The 16,213-nt window shown below is 39.6% G+C and overlaps 1 protein-coding gene across 1 annotated transcript in view; it reads left to right on the top strand.

Moving 5' to 3' along the window:
- The window catches only part of vimr2 (vimentin-related 2), a 36,803-nt gene that overhangs the window by 5,304 nt on the left and 15,286 nt on the right, over positions 1-16,213 (top strand). The window contains exons 4-7 of the mRNA XM_022684305.2: positions 563-682; positions 5,504-5,599; positions 8,783-8,923; positions 13,057-13,191. Of these exons, the coding sequence (XP_022540026.2) occupies positions 563-682; positions 5,504-5,599; positions 8,783-8,923; positions 13,057-13,191 (492 nt within the window). The remainder of the gene's footprint in view (positions 1-562; positions 683-5,503; positions 5,600-8,782; positions 8,924-13,056; positions 13,192-16,213) is intronic.

The following is a 16,213-nucleotide window of genomic DNA, read 5'->3' as shown; positions in this document are numbered from 1 at the left end:
CCATGGGACATGCCAAAAGTCATGGGATACGATACCAATTTTTGTCCCATGATAACATGCGACATGGCAGTGTAAACAGTATGCCTCAGTATATAGTAAATTAATGCAAAAATTAAATGGTTGTGTAAAAATGAGCAACTTTTAACCATTTTTGGACATAAAGCTGTTCAGTGGTTGTAAAATACAAGAGAAATATTGGATATTTCCCTTTTAATCTGTGTTCAGCTAATATATACAAGTCATATACACATTCTGCATCATTGAAATGTCTTTTTGCCTTCTCAGATCCATTAACTCTAACTGTCCCACAATGCCACTGTGCACAAAGTGGACATTAATGTCAGCTACACCTCTGATAAAAAGCCATCAGTGTTTTTCTCCCATGAGCTTTCTCCCATGCAGAGCCGCAGATGGTACTGTATGTATATATGAACGTGTCTCCAGTGCTGTACTGCAGAAATTGATGCCTCCAGGCACACTGTTCTCAGGGCAGCACACTGAGCTTGAGAAGATGCCTGGCTGGATTTTATCTGATGTACTTTTTCTCCATTATTTCCTTTAGGAGGATATTTTATGTGAGACAGAAGCGCTGAAGACGGAGCTGCAGTCTCTGCAGATGAAGTATGATGAGGTGGTGGAGCAGCGGACCCTGGTTCAGCTGGAGCGTGAGGACGTTGCTGTGGTAATGCTTTAAAGGCTCAGGCCTCCTTCTCTACATCTACTAAGTGTTAATATGGGTCTTTCAGAATTCAGAGAGCAGGCAAATATTAATACTCAGGGTTCATACGGTCATGAAAAACCTGAAAAATCATGGAATTTGAAAATAGCAATTTCCAGGCCTGGATAAGTTTTGGAAAAATAAAAATACTCAGAAAGATTTGGAAAAGTCATTAAAATTTGGTCTACAAATATTTGTTGCCTTGTCTAGTCTATGTTTTGTAATTAGTCTTAGCATTGCTTTTGCTTGGCATTGTGTCAATGCTTTACGGTAAAAGTCACGGGTGGGCCAGTCTACTTTGCTCCATAAACCTAGCATATTTAGCTGGAAATGTATTAAACTCTCATTATTCAGTTATGATGAGTTTTAAATAGGGTGCTTAAGCAATAGAACACGAGAGGGAGTGTGTTATCACGAATAACATCACGGCTGTGATCCGGTCACAGATCATCACAGCCGTGATGTTAATCGTAATAACACACTCCCTCTCGTGTTCTATTGCTTTTATACAACAGTTTCTTTTTACAAAATGAATAAAGAAAATAAATCAAAGAACTTTAAGATTGAATATGCTTTAATATGGACTGTGCCTTCCGCCAAAAAGTAGTTCCACCACAACTGTAACAGAACTGAAACTTAACTTCGAAACAGTGTATGGTTCATACAGAATAACACCCCACGAAAGTTAGCTTGAAAGTAAAATTGGGAATAAGTGAAGATGTTAACATTAGGAGCGTGAAATAACGCTAATACTCTCCTCTCCTGCTCCGTGGAGTCGTCTCTTCAGGTGAACGCTGCTCATTTTTGAGCATTTCTGCTTGTTTTGCTGGGTGGTGTTGGTTTTAGCTAGCCGGCTGGACTGTGGTTAGGTTAGCGTAGCTTGCTTTTTAGCTTAGCATTAACTTAGCTTAGCCTAGCCTTGCTGGTTAGCGTTCTGGTTGCAGACGGCAGTAACTGAGCGATTTTCTTACCCTTTTTTCCACGAAAGACGAGTCAGCGCTGCGGGCTGAGCTCTAGCCTGTGCTAAGCTAACGCTGCTGCGGGTGTCCTGTGTATATACGCCGTTACTCTGCAACGCATCGGCGGAGTGATACAGGTTTAGTGTGAGAAGGCCCTGATGTTATCACGAATATCATCACGGCTAGATCACTTCTCAACCAATCAGATTGTGAGGTCGGAACTAACTGTTGTATAAAACTAAAGTAATTCTTGAGGCAAAACTCACCTTTATATAATTTCCCATGTTTTAATTTGTTTAGTTTGGGTATGAGGCTAATTTAACTAAAGCAATTTAATAAACTCTTATGGTGATCAGTTTAAATTAATGAATTAAGGTATTATTATTATTATTGTTATTGTTATTATTATTATTTTAAAACGATCTTAATAATGAATTAATACCTACATATCACTGCTGGTATATCACATTAAAAACAATTCACTGCGTGTCATAAGCAATTTTCTAATAATTCTAATTCGATGTCCAATATAATGGATAAGCATCCATTAAATTTCTACTTTGTCACATTTGCATCATACCAAAACAAATTAAAACATGGGGAAATTATATGAAGGTGAATTTTGCCTGAAGAATCACTTAAATAGTACCTCATTTAAATTTTTGCATTACTGAATAATGAGAGTTTAATACATTTCGAGCTAAATCTGCTAGGCTTATGGAAAAATGGCCTCCCGTGTTTTTTTTGTTTTTTTTTTTCCGAAAAGCCTGACAATGAGACAATGCTAAGACTAATTACAAAACATAGACTAGACTACGCTAGATGCGAAGTGGTCCCTGTGAGCTGTTGCAGTGCCGAAAAATAACCTATTATAAAAGCAGTACACCCACCCCCCTCGTAATCCTGCTATAGAAGCAAAAAGCAGTGCTTTTTTTTCTTAGGCTAGTAAACGTGCATTTTTATTTTTTTAATCAACCCAACCAAGCCTCTTCATCACACCGAGTGAATAGCATTTCACTTAACTATTGTTAGCATTATCTCAGGTTAGCATTGTTATGGATGTCTCTTAACGACACATAATAATAACATACGTAATAATAATGATAATATAATAATACTTTTTATTTGGGTGATCCATTATAGATGCCTCATAGAGGCTCAACTAACATTCAGCTAACATTTAACTTATTGTCTATTAAATGTTACTCAACTCTTAGTGGAATGTAAATGATTCTCTATACGACCTAACCCTACACCCAACCTTAAGCTTAACCTTAATCTAAGCCTTAAATGTAACACAAAAGCTAGTCCTAAAATGTTAAGATTAGCGTTTGGGTTACATTTAACAGAGAATCGCTTACTTTTATGCTACAGTTCAGTTGCATTTAATGGACATAAAGTTGAATGTAAGTTAAGCGTCTATAAAGCACCTATAATGGACCATCCAAATAAAGTGATACTGGTTTATGGTGTGGAAAATATTGTGTAAATTGGATATTTAGACAAGACCACTTTGCCATGCCCAGCCAGTGCACTCCACCTATCAGTAGATGGCAGTGTTAGCCTGTGCACTGGGCTCAGAGTGTGTGTGTGTGTGTGAGCACTGACACTGCCTCGCCTGTGGCCTCCAGTAGAGAAGACTGCCTGCCTGCTCCAGGAGTGGCTCAGCACAGCTGCTGTTTCCAGATCTGTTCTGGAAGATGTTGATTAGCAGCCCCACGCTGACTCTGGGCCAGCGGCCACGCTGAAACACGAGCCGCCGCCCGCATAAAGCAGCCTGTCACTCCACACATGTCGGCGCACATCTCCCTCAGTAAAAGAGCAGATGTGGGAAAGCTGTTACTATGACTCGTAATTCACTCATTCAGCCTCTCGTATCTCACTGCCAGATGCGGCGCGGTGCCGGGCCCAGCTCTGAATGGAGCTGAGCTGGAGAGAGAGAGAGAGAGAGAGAGAGAGAGAGAGAGAGAGAGAGAGAGGCTGCTATAAAATATAAAGAGAAAATGAAAGACATGAGGGAGAATCTGAGCTGCGGAGAACATGCTGTGTGTTTATACACCACTTATACACCTTTTATATACTAGTTAAACTGAGCACACACTTATATTACATATAATGTATTAAATATACACTTGTTGGGAATTGTTGTGTGACTATAACTCTGAAAAAAATTAAGAGAGCACTTCAGTTTCTGAATCAGTTTCTCTGATTTTGCTATTTATAGGTTTATGTTTGAGTAAAATGAACATTGTTGTTTTATTCTATAAACTACGAACAACGTTTCCCCCAAATTCCAAATTAATTATTGCCATTAAGAGCATTTATTTGCATAAAATAAGAAATGGCTAAAAAAAAAACACCTCAAATAATCCCAAAAAAAGTTCATATTTATAAAATTTTAAGAGTTTAGAAATCAATATTTGGTGGAATAACCCTGGTTTTTAATCACATGCAGTTTTAAACATGCATCTTGGCATCATTTTCTCCTCCACCAGTCTTACACACTGCTTTTGGATAACTTTACTGCTTTACTCCTGGTGCAAAAATTCAAGCAGTTCAGTTTGGTGGTTTGATGGTTTGTGATCATCCATCTTCCTCTTGATTATATTCCAGAGGTTTTCAATTTGGTCAAATCAAAGAAACTCATCGTTTTTAAGTGGTTTCTTATTTTTTCCAGAGCTACACATGTTTATTGAGCTCCACATGCAGTAGTTGTAATTAATGCATGTTTAAAAATGCAACATGCAAGATGATAATCAAATAATCCAATGGATGGTTGCAGGAGATGCCAATTATTGTGGAGACAACAGTGGCAAGGAAAAAGTCCCTTAGATTAAGAGGTAGAAATAAGAATCGGTCCCTCTCAGTACAAACAAATAATGAACAAATAACAGAACAAAACAACATTACAGCTATAACATTACATTAGCTATAGCTAATGTAACAGGTGCTAATTTATGAATGTAAAAAAATCTAAAATATAGAGATTGGTGGAGAATCAGGGCTGTGGAAAACAGGCTGCAATTAGTATGCAGTTTGTCTTTGCAAGTTGAATAACATTTTTAATCCTGTATTTCTTAATTTCACAAATTTCTTCGCAGCCAAAAACATGGCCGCAGGCGCCCGCCTGCAACGCGTTCTGGTCGCTCACACAAGAGCAGCGGCGAATCGTAGACCCTCAGCAGCGGCGAACAGACAGACCAATCATACGGCCCTCAGTCCCAGTGCTGGAACCGCGTGTCTAGACTCTCCCCAGTACCAGGCTTGTGTTGGGATTGAGATAACGGTGAAGAAGCGCCCCCTGTGCCAGCTCTGGGCTTTGGGATGGGAGGGGGTGGCGCGCTGCCTCCACACTGGCACATTCACATGCAAATGCTGTTCACTCGGAGTAATTGAATTCATTGCCAATTAATCAGGCACTTAAGAAGCCCAGATGAGCTAAATAAAAACGCTGCTGTCTCAAATAGGAGGAGGACTGTGTGTGTGTGTGTGTTTTTGTGTGTGTGTGTGTCTGTGTGTGTGTGTGTGTGTGTGTGTGTGTGTGTGTGTGTGTGTGTGGATCCTGGCCATGCGTCCGCAGCTCCTCCTGCTCGAGCTGCCTGCATTGCAGTGTGTAACAGCAGGTGGTGGAGAGGTGGCAGCTCAGCACTACAGACAGAGTGCTGGTGAATCTGCCGAGTGTATGTGTCTGTGTGTGTGTGTGTGTGTTTGTTTGTGTGTGTGTGTGTGTGTGTGTGTGTGTGTGTGTGTGTGTGTGTGTGTGTGTGTGTGTGTGTGTGTGTGTGTTTGAAGCCACTCGTCTGCTAATCTCTGCTGCCCCCTGCAGGAGGTGGATGCCGACACTGCCGACTGCCTGGCACTCAGAGATCAAGTGGGCATCTATGAAGAGCAGCTGGCTGAAATGGAGCGGCAGCATGAGCTGGTAAACTGTGGCACTGAACACTTAGGGGTGGCCACGATACGGCCTTAAAATAATATCGCAATATTTCAGGGCAATATTTTTGAGATAACTATATTCTTAACATTTTTATATTACCACAAAAAAGGTCACATACTCTAATATCTTTGATTGCTGCACACACTCACTGTGGCATTATTTCAATAATCTTCTGCAATGTCACAAGATTTATTTCAATCCAGTGTTGCTGGATTAATTTTTCACCAAGATCTTGCAGCAGCATTGATGATGGTAGAGTCTGAACACTGCACAAAGCAGCTCTTCTCCATCCAGCACATCCCAAAGATTCTCAATGAGGTTAAGATCTGGACTCTGTGGTGAACTCTCTCTCAATCCATGTGTGAAAATGATGATCTCCTGCTCCCTGAACCCTGAACTCTTTCACAATTCCAGCACCATAAATCCTGACATTATCATCTAGGAATATGAAGAAAAAATCCATTGATGGAATAACCTGGTCTATAATAAGTATATTCAGGTAGTCAGTTGCTGAGACTTTTTTTTTTTTGGCCAGGCAGTGTTTTTTACTATAGCTTACTATAAATATAACACTTTTTCTATGTTCAGTACTTAACAAAACCCTGATTTTGTCTTAAAATAATAATGTAACAAAAATATAGTAAAACGATACAAAACTAAAGTAATGAATATTTAGTGCTACATATAAATTGCAAACAATTAAAAGTATATATATATATACTGTATAATTCAGGCCTTCCACACTTGATGCATGCTTAAATATATGAAGGTGCCATAAAAGAAACATTATTGAAAACTTTGACATTCTATCACAAGTCATTATCCCCCTACTATGTCCACATAATGTGAGTCTTGGAAGGAGCATGTAGTTGCAAAATTAATGCTTCAGAATGGCTTGGAATAAAATCGTTTTGCATTGGCTTCCATTGAAAATCATAGCTATTCCCCACTTCTTGAAAAGTTGTGGTTATGCCACCACAAAATCACCCACTGACTACATCTGGGAATGCAAACACACCAGACAGTTATGGGAGTATATTTCAAAGCCTTATAGTGTATAGTGTAGCAGAAACACCAAAAGTAGACTGACCCGAAGATTTTTTCATTTGCTTATATTTTATTTATAAAAGTAAATGTTGAATGGACTAATAGAAATATTCCTTAATGACAAACAAAATGGCAATAAAGCCTTTATACATTGACTTCCACTGGTAATTAAGAAGTGTTTTGCTCCTATAAAGATGACCTATAAAAGTTTTTGCATGACAGTAACGACATCCAGGAGAACCAATTACAGCACAGGTCCTGAAGGTAATGTCCAGATAAAGGCTGCTGGGGTCAGCGGCTGCTCTCCCCTCAGCTCTGAGCAGCTCCATTACAGCGTGAGATGAGAAGAAGGGAGGGAACGAGGGAGCAGATAGCAGCTGAGGTGATAGAGCTTCAGCCCACATCAGAGAATACAGCCTCCGAAAGAATAACTCCTCTCTCTATCTGTCTCTCTCTCTCTCTCTCTTTCCTTATCTCTGCCCTGCTTTTATACCTTTCCCCCACTGCACCCTCACTGTTCTATCTTTCTGTTTCTGTCTCTCTGAGGTTTTCTCTCTCGCCCTCTCGCTCATCATCCTTATCTCTACCCTGCTTTCTGCACCTCTATTTTTCTTTTTTGCATCCATTTTCTTTTTCTCCCACTCTCTCTCTCTCTATCTCTCTCGCTCGCTCCCTTACTCTCTCTCTCTAAACCTCTTTACCTCTATACCCCTCTCTATCTGTCTGACAGTCCACCTCTCCCTCTCTGTCTACCTATTTCTACCCCTTTCTCTATCTTTCTTTCTCTCCCTCTACTTATCTCTCTCTACCACTCTACCCCACACTCTACCTCTTTATCTCTCTCATTCTCTGTCTGTATATCTCTTTTTTTGTCTCTATACCTCTCTATATCTCTCTTTTTGTGTCTTTATACCTCTCTACCTCTCTCTATATCTTTCTTTCTGTCTCTATATCTCTCTACCTCTCTCCATATCTCTTTTTCTGTCTCTATCTCTCTTCCTCTCTATATCTCTCGTTTTCTGTCTCTCTACCTCTCTCTATATATCTCTTTCTGTCTCTATACCTTTCTACCTTTCTCTATATCTTTCTTTCTGTCTCTATATCGATCTATCGCTCTCTATATCTCTCTCTCTGTCTCTATACCCCTCTACCTCTCTCTATATCTCTTTTTCTGTTTCTATATCTCTCTAACACTTTCTTTATCTCCCCTTTTCTGTATCTATATTGCTCTACCTTTCTCTATATCTCCTTTTCTGTCTCTATATCTCTATCTCTCTTTTTCTGTCTGTATATCTCTCTACTTCTCTCTATATCTTTTTCAGTCTCTATATCTCTTTTTCTGTCTCTATACCTCTCTACATGTCTACATCTCTTTTTCTTTCTCTCTATACCTCTCTGTCTCTCTCTATATCTCTCGTTCTTTTTACCTCTCTACCCCACTCACTACCTCTCTCTCTCTCTCTCTCTCTCTGTCTCTCGATGTCTCTCACTATGTCTTTCTAAACTCCCTCTACCCCTCTCCCTACCTCTCTTTCTCTCTGTCTCTACCTCTGTCTATCTCTTTGCTCATTGTCTCTATACCTCTTAACCTCTCTGTCTACCTCTCTATCTATCTCTCTCTACCCCTTTCTCTCTTGCTCCATCTTTCTCTACCTCTCTCTACCTCTCTCTTTCTTTCTCTCTACCTCTCGTTCACTCTGTATCTTTTTACCCCTCTCTCTACCTCTTTTCCTCTCACAACACTGCCTCAGATTGTCGTGGCATCCCTCAGTCCCACATTATACATTATACTCCCTCAGCGTCACACTCTATAACTCTGCACTCAGAACCCAGAACTGCTCTGAAACATGAAATTAAAACAGATGCTCGCTTTTGAAAAAATAAGATTTATTTATTTATTTATTCATCTTATTGACAGATACCATTACACACATATTCCCAAACACCTCATTCATCCCCGGTGCCTCTTCCGTATGCCTGTTTTGTAATGTTTAGGGGTCCATGCTGACTGTGGGTTTGCATGTTCAGGCTGGATTAATCAACAGTAATGAACGTTTCATGCGTTTTTGAGGACCGTGTGAAGACAGCCATGTGACGTCTTAATGTTCTGTGGTTCCACAGAGGGTTGAGTCTCTAACTGAACCTGAGACTGGAGATGAAGGAGCAGCTCCTCCTGTGGCTTTGCAGTTCCCGCAAATCGACATCACTCCAGCCATCATGGATATTAAGGAGTATTACTGCCAGCTGGCTGAGAGCCTTCAGGTACAGTATGGAAGCGTTTACAGTCTGTTCTAATCTGATATTAAGCCTTCAACACCTTCTTTATAGGTGTTTTGTGCTTTGGTATAACTGCTAACAGTGCAGGGGTGCAATCATATTGGATCTCATAGTGAATAGAACCCCTCCTAACAGATATATTGCTTCACGGGCTGTGTGTGGGTGAGCATTATCCTGCTGAAAAATGCAATTTGGAAGCACTGCCAAGAAAGGCAACACATGTGGCTCCCAGATGAACTGCATATACAGTATCTGTGAGCTGTCAGTGTCCCTCGTTTCACTACTAGGGTGGTCGCCTATTGTGTATGAGTGTATGGACCCCCAGCCCTGCTTCTAGACTGCTTCTCTTGGGGGTAAAACATAATGGGGTGTGCATGTTGATAATCATACTTTTAAAGCCAGAGCTAATGCAGAAAACAGAAAACAATGCATTATAGGATTTCCTATAGTGTTTACTGTATTTATTGAATGAAACAATATTTATAAAATACATGCAGCGGATTATTAAGTTAAATCCATGTTAGGAGAGATTAGCTGCGACCAACCAAGTTAATTAAAGAGAATTAAAGTAATTAAAAAAATTGTTGTTGCTCGCATAAACGGGGGGGGGGGGGGGGGGTGGGGGCTGGGGGTGGGGGGGGCTGGGGGGGGGGGGGGGGGGCTGGGGGGGTTGGGGGCTGGGCAACCGGCCTAATAATATGATTAGACCCCTTATACGAACATCTAAACAGCATTAAACATATGAGGTTTGGATAGCTACTATATAATATTGTAAGTTATCATTTATAACAATATATAACCAAATAGAGTACCAGTCAGATGTCTGCACATACATTACATTCAGTGTTTTTTAATTGATATTATTTAAAATGATCTGCATTGTATATTTATACAATATATATTTATTGTAAAATGCATCCAATCTATGAAGAAAAACATATGTAATTAATAAGTAAACCAAAAAGTGTTAAAAAAAAAAAACCTGAATATTTATGAGAGTCTCTATGGTAGAGTCACCTCAGGCTTTCAGTTAACAGCTGCACTCTAAAAAACAGAGGTACGATATGAGTACTTTTTTGTACTCGAAGGTACATTCTTTATAATTGTACCCTCGAAGGTACAATATTGGTCTTTACAGGGTCAGATTTGTTCCCTCTGAAGTACAAAGTCATTTCTAACAGCAATAAGTACAGATTTGTACCATTTAACCAGCCAAAAGGTACATTCAGTATTCTGTACCACTGTACTAATGAACAGTATATATTTAAATTGCAAATTTTTTATTTGAAAGCCAGACAATTTTGTATCATCAAGTTTTTGAGCCATTTTTAGTTGATGACAATGTTTATAATCTTTATAATCTATACTGGCACAAAAACCATGGGTACAAAAAAGTACTTTCACTGAAAGGTACTTTTTTGTGCCTCAATATAAGGTACAGCCCCAGCGACAAGCTTTGTACTCTTTTAAGTACAAATCTGTACTTATATTTCTTAGAGTGTGTGCTGAACTCATCAAGAGTTAATTACTTGAATTTCTTGTCTCTTAATAAAGTGTTTGAGAGCATCAGTTGTAAAGTAGTGAAGAGGTAGAGTTACAGGTATACAGTGAATAGTGAATATTTGAGTAATGTTCTAATCCAGATGATAAGAAGCAACAACTACTCAACTAAGTAAAGACCAAAAAAAAGAATTTGTAAGTAATTACAGTCGCAAAGACCATTAAAAACCTTATGATGAAACTGGCACTCATCAGAACCACCCCAGGAAAGTAAGAGCAAGAGTTTCCTCTGTTGTACAGGATAAGTTCATCAGAGTCATCAGCCTCAGAAGCTGCAAGTTAACAGCTCCCAAGATAAGAGCACCTAAATGCTTCTTCATAGAGTATTCTGGTTTGTTTAACACTTTTAAGTTACTACATGATTCCTTATGTGTTCCTTTTTGGGGGATGAGTATAGGGAGTGGAGGGGGGGTGCAGGCATTTTGTTTTACAAGCTTAGAGCTTTTGCTTTCACACACTGCAAACACACACACACACACACACACACACACTTTCCCTAAACTCACTCTAGAGACGCTCTATCCGCTGCTCATTTCCAGCGCAGTCATTGTGTGCTCAGTGGCTTATGAGTAGAGAGGGCTCCTCAGGGGTCATCCTCTAGCACCGTGACCTCTGACCCTGCCTGCCCTGTGAATGGCAGCAGTCCACCAGGGTCACAGCCAGTAATCAAGGGCTCTGGCCTCCTTCCCAGACGCCTCAGCGGCACTGGCCTGGAGACAGGGGGAGATGCTGCTTAGAGCTTTTAGAGTGTGCTTGTGTATTGGCCATGTATTTACCCAGATGTTCTCAGGGTGATAATGAAACATACATGGAATACACTTGAATGTCTTGTGTAAATGTGTGTGTCTTTATACATATATGTATGTTCATTTGACTATTACTGTTAAGAGGGAACATATCATACCTCTTTCTTTTTACGCGTTATTCATATTAATGACATGGAATATTAAAGACAAGCTCAATTCTTACCGGTTTTAGTCCCATTCAGAATGAGCTATTTAAGGGCTCTGTCACTTTTATGCAAATAAGCTGTTGCTGGCCACACCCCATGATTTTGCTGAGCGTTTACCACAAATTAGTGTTAGCTTGGGCTAAATAGCAAAACACAAACAAGCTAGTTCATGCTTAACTGCGACAGAAGCACAAAACTCAATATTTGAAAATTCTTATATCTCCTTCATCTGCTGATTTGCTTCAGACAGTAGGTATAGATCCCTCCCTCAGACGATGTCTGCAGGCTAATCATGCTGTGTACTGTCTAAGGTTCTCAACCAAAATTGTGACGTCAGAGTAAGGGACCGTCCAAACGACTCATAGAAGCAAATGATTTCTGACACCAAAGGCTTTTAGCTAATTCACAGAAAACAGAGATTATAGAGGCAGTCGAGACGCAAGTGGAGTTTTCCATAATGTGTACCCTTTAATGTTTTCATATTTTGCGAGCCCTGTATTATTTGTATTTGCCAATAAATGCCCGGGCTTGCTATTGGAACCTGAGGAAGCCTAGAGTGTTAAGTTAGTCTCGATGCCAGGCTCAGCAGAGACTGACTCGTGATGCTAACTTACAGCAGCTGGCATTAGCAGAGTGTTAGAGAGTTAATCCCAATGCTAAATGTTTTCTGAGCTGGATTACTTGCTGGTAGTTTATGACAGGTCACTGGCATAACTACTGGCATGTAGTTACATGGCACAGCTTGTTTATATAAATGATGCATTATTCTATATTTATTATTCATTTTGTTTGTTCTTATTTGTCCGAACGCTGACATTGAGGAAATTAGTTATTTATTTATTAATTGTTCCTACTATAAAGCTTTTTATTGTATATGTGGGTAATTACTGTTTACTGTTGTCTGAAACAGTTGTCCCATGAGGAAAACTATGATTTACTCTTATCTGTATTTAAACTGGCATTTATTGTTTTATTTATTATTTATTATTTGTATTTATTTAAGTTGGCAAAAGATTAGCATACATTTTTTAGTGGTTTCAAAGAAAATTAGATTGTTAAGTTAGGGGTAGCTCATACATTGGCAATTTTACATGGAGGAATCTTGTGCACATGTGTGTACGTGTGTGTGTGAGCATGTGTGTGCCTGTATCTGAGAGAGACATTAACAATAATGTAAATGAATTTCCCTGCTGAACAGTAACCGTGTACTGTTTCCAAATTCCTCTTTCTCTTGTTTTTTGTTCTCCTCTTTCTCTTTGTGGAGTGCCAGCTGGATCCCGAGCCTGAGTCTGGATCTGGGCCTCATTATCATCACACAAGGTGCAGTTGTCTCAGTCACACAAGTGATAGTGATTGAGTCTTGGACTGATGATAATTACAGGCTGATTTGGGCTCATCACACCGGCTTACCTGATGGGCCTTCATTTGCTTTCCTTTCACTGCTATTTATGTTTGTGCTAATTGGGAAAGAGAGTGAGCTAACGTTAGAGCAGATGAATGATCCCGTTAGATCTGTTCCTGCAGAGTTCTCCGTCTGCGTCCCGGTCACTCTGTGTAGATGTGGGTCTGAGCGATGGGTGCTGATTCAGTACTCTTGTTTTAACAGTTCGAGTCCAGAGCCCGGGCTGTCGGCGCCATCACTGCCGGAGGAGATGAGCAGCAGAATCGCCTGGAAAAGCTGACCGGAGGGAAAGTGAAGGATCCCTCTGAAGTCACAGACGTGAACGTGCTGAAGGACTTGGTAAGTGATCCCTCCAATCCTGAGCCAGCGGATCTGCTGAGCTGATCGTTTTCACATTCAGATTGAATCCAAGTGCAAATTTGAAGATTTTATGACTTGAAAAGGCTTTACAACCCAATTTTTGACATAATTTAATATTTCCAATATTAAATAACTAACATTTTACTGTAAAGTCAGCCACACAATGGATAGGCCATCGTGCAACACCGCCCCTCACATTTAAGCTAAATTAAAAGTCCTATAATGGATAATTTATTTATATTAAAAACATTAAGGTGAAACAGGCTGACTACTTTTTATGAGAATATTCATTTTATAGAATATTATCTAATAAGTGGTTAATCACAGATTTTCTCATCCGTTCCTCAAATAGGAGGTTTATGTCAAAAAGGTGACATTTGTTGATTGAATATGAATTTAATTTTAAAACTTGGGATCTGAGTGTCAAAATTGGGGAGCTTAAATGTTGAGATTCTGAACCTGAGTGACAAGACTTGGAACTAAAGTCTTGATACTCAATTCCTTAGTTGAGACTTGACAAGAGAATTGAGTGTCAAGGCTCTGGACTTGAGTTTCAAGACTTAGGACTTGACTAAGCACTTAGGTGTCAAGACTTGGAACTTGAGTGGGGACTTTAGTGTCAAGACTGAGGACTTGACAAATTAATTGAGTGTCAAATCTTGGGACTTAAGTAGGGACTTAAGTGTCAAGATTTGGGACTTGAGTGTGAAGACTTGGAGCTTGACTAAGTATTTGAATGTCAAGACTTGGGACTTGAGTGTCATGATGGGACTTGAGTATCAAGACTTGGGCCTTGACTAAGTACTTAAGTATCAAGACTTGGGACTTGACTGGGGTCTTGAGTGTCAAGACTTGGGACTTGACTAAATTCTTGTGTCAATATTTGGGATTTGACTAAGGACCTGAGTGACAAGAATTAAGACTTAAGTATCAAGATTTGGGACTTGACTAAGGACTTGAGTCTCAAGAATTGGGACTCGAGTGACAAGAATTGGGACTTGACCATGTACTTAAGTGACTAGACTTTGGTCTTAACTAAGGACTTAAGTATCAAGACTTGGGACTTGATGAATGAAGTGAGTGTCAGTACTTGGGACTTGAGTGTCAAGACTCGGGACTTTAGTGTCAAGACTGGGGACTTGATGAATTAATTGAGTGTCAGATCTTTGAACTTGAGTAGGGACTTAAGTGTCAAGACTTGGGATTTTACTAAATTCTTGAGTGTCAATACTTGGGACTTGACTAAGGACTTGAGTGATAAGAATTGGGACTTGAGTAAGAACTTAAGTATCAAAACCTGGGACTTGACGGAAGAATTGAGTGTCAAGGCTCAGGACTTAAGTGATAAGACTCAGGACTTGAGAGTTGGAACTTGAGTGGGGACTTGAGTGTCAAGACTGGTGACTTAACTAAGGAACTCTGTATCAAGACTTGAGGTTTGATGGGGAATCGAGTCTCAAGACTCTGGACTTGAGTTTTAAGACTTGATACTTGACTAAGCACTTAGAAGTGACAAGTGACAAGACTTGGGATTTACTTCTTACTTGCAAAGTAGTGAATCGCTCCCACCTCTGCATATCATTCCCCTGATCCGGAGCCCACCTCGGCTTGTGCCGGTGCAGCACCGGATATCCGTCTCCGTCTCGGGTGGTTAGGAGGCGTGATGGTAGAGGAGGGGTTACTGTGGCTGAGCCGTCAGTGAGAGTGACAGACGGGGAATAAGGCGGGAGGGATCCTGCTGACTGAAGTGTTTACACTGAGAGATAGCAGTGGGAGATGTGAAGACTGCAGTGTTTATATCTCTCACTTTCCTCCATTATGAACAATACATTTCATAGTCTGCCAGCACGCCCTTCCTCCCCCCCAGTAAACTTCATAAACTTCACACATTCCAGGAGGGTCTCAGGAGAGGAGCGGTAATAAAACCTCACCTGTCAACCGCACTTTTTCACTGAGACGGGTGCGTTTTTTTGTTTTTTGTTTTTTTGTTTTAAGGGAAAGAGGAAAAAGTGCTTCACTCTGTAAGAGCTTGTTTAAGGTGCCGTTCAGAGGGATTGCACACTATTACTCACAGTAATGTGGTGTAAATGCTGCGTTTCTTGGAAAATATGTTGTAACAAAAATGACATTATTTAGAATTATGCTATTACTAACCATCCAAGTAGAGATAAGCAATATAAGGATATTGTATCATATTGGGATTTTCCTATTGTATCGCAAATGTACTTTTTTGAGCATTTTGAGAATACCATCACTTTCCTAAAGAACACTGAACAACTGCACATTCCATTACACAGAGTGTGATATACATATATATTCAGTGATCACCTACAGAATAAGACATGAAACATGTATTCAAACCTCCCTGGCTCCATGTGAAAATGCATTTGCCCCCTAAACCTATACCTCCTGGATGAGTTGTCCATGCCCTTTTGAAGTAATTTAGGTAGGCCGGTCACTCCTGGGAAGGTTCACCACTGTTCCATTTTTTCTACATTTGTGAATAATTCCTTTTTTTTTTTTTACATAGGGCCAGGTTGGTTTGGATTGCCTATTTTACCTTAATAAATGAAATCATCACTTAAAAACAGCTTTTTATTGATTTATTTAGGTTGTCTTTGTCTTTTATTAGAGTTTGTTTGAAAATCTAAAAAAATTAAGTATGGCTAAACAAAAGAAAACAAGAAATCTTAAAGGGGCAAATACTTTTTTACTTTTTATTATTTTTCTTCTTTTTTTTTTAATCTATTTTAGCTTGTGAAACTAACCTTAATAATTATGAAACTATAGTTATAAAAGTGAAAATAAACAGTGAAAGTCTAACCCATACACGATTAAATAATTTTTAATTGATTTCAATCAATTTCTTAATATTTATATGAATATTAGTGCATTCAGCAAATTCACTGAGGTCATCTGGTGTTCCTCCATGAGGTTCTTCACATACCAGCAGTTGTGCACGTCCCACAGTTTGAGCACTACTGTTGGCTTTAGATAGTGA

The sequence above is a fragment of the Astyanax mexicanus genome, chromosome 10 (genome assembly GCF_023375975.1).
Source record: "Astyanax mexicanus isolate ESR-SI-001 chromosome 10, AstMex3_surface, whole genome shotgun sequence".
NCBI lineage: Eukaryota > Metazoa > Chordata > Actinopteri > Characiformes > Acestrorhamphidae > Astyanax > Astyanax mexicanus.
This window is presented reverse-complemented; position numbering and strand designations above follow the sequence as displayed.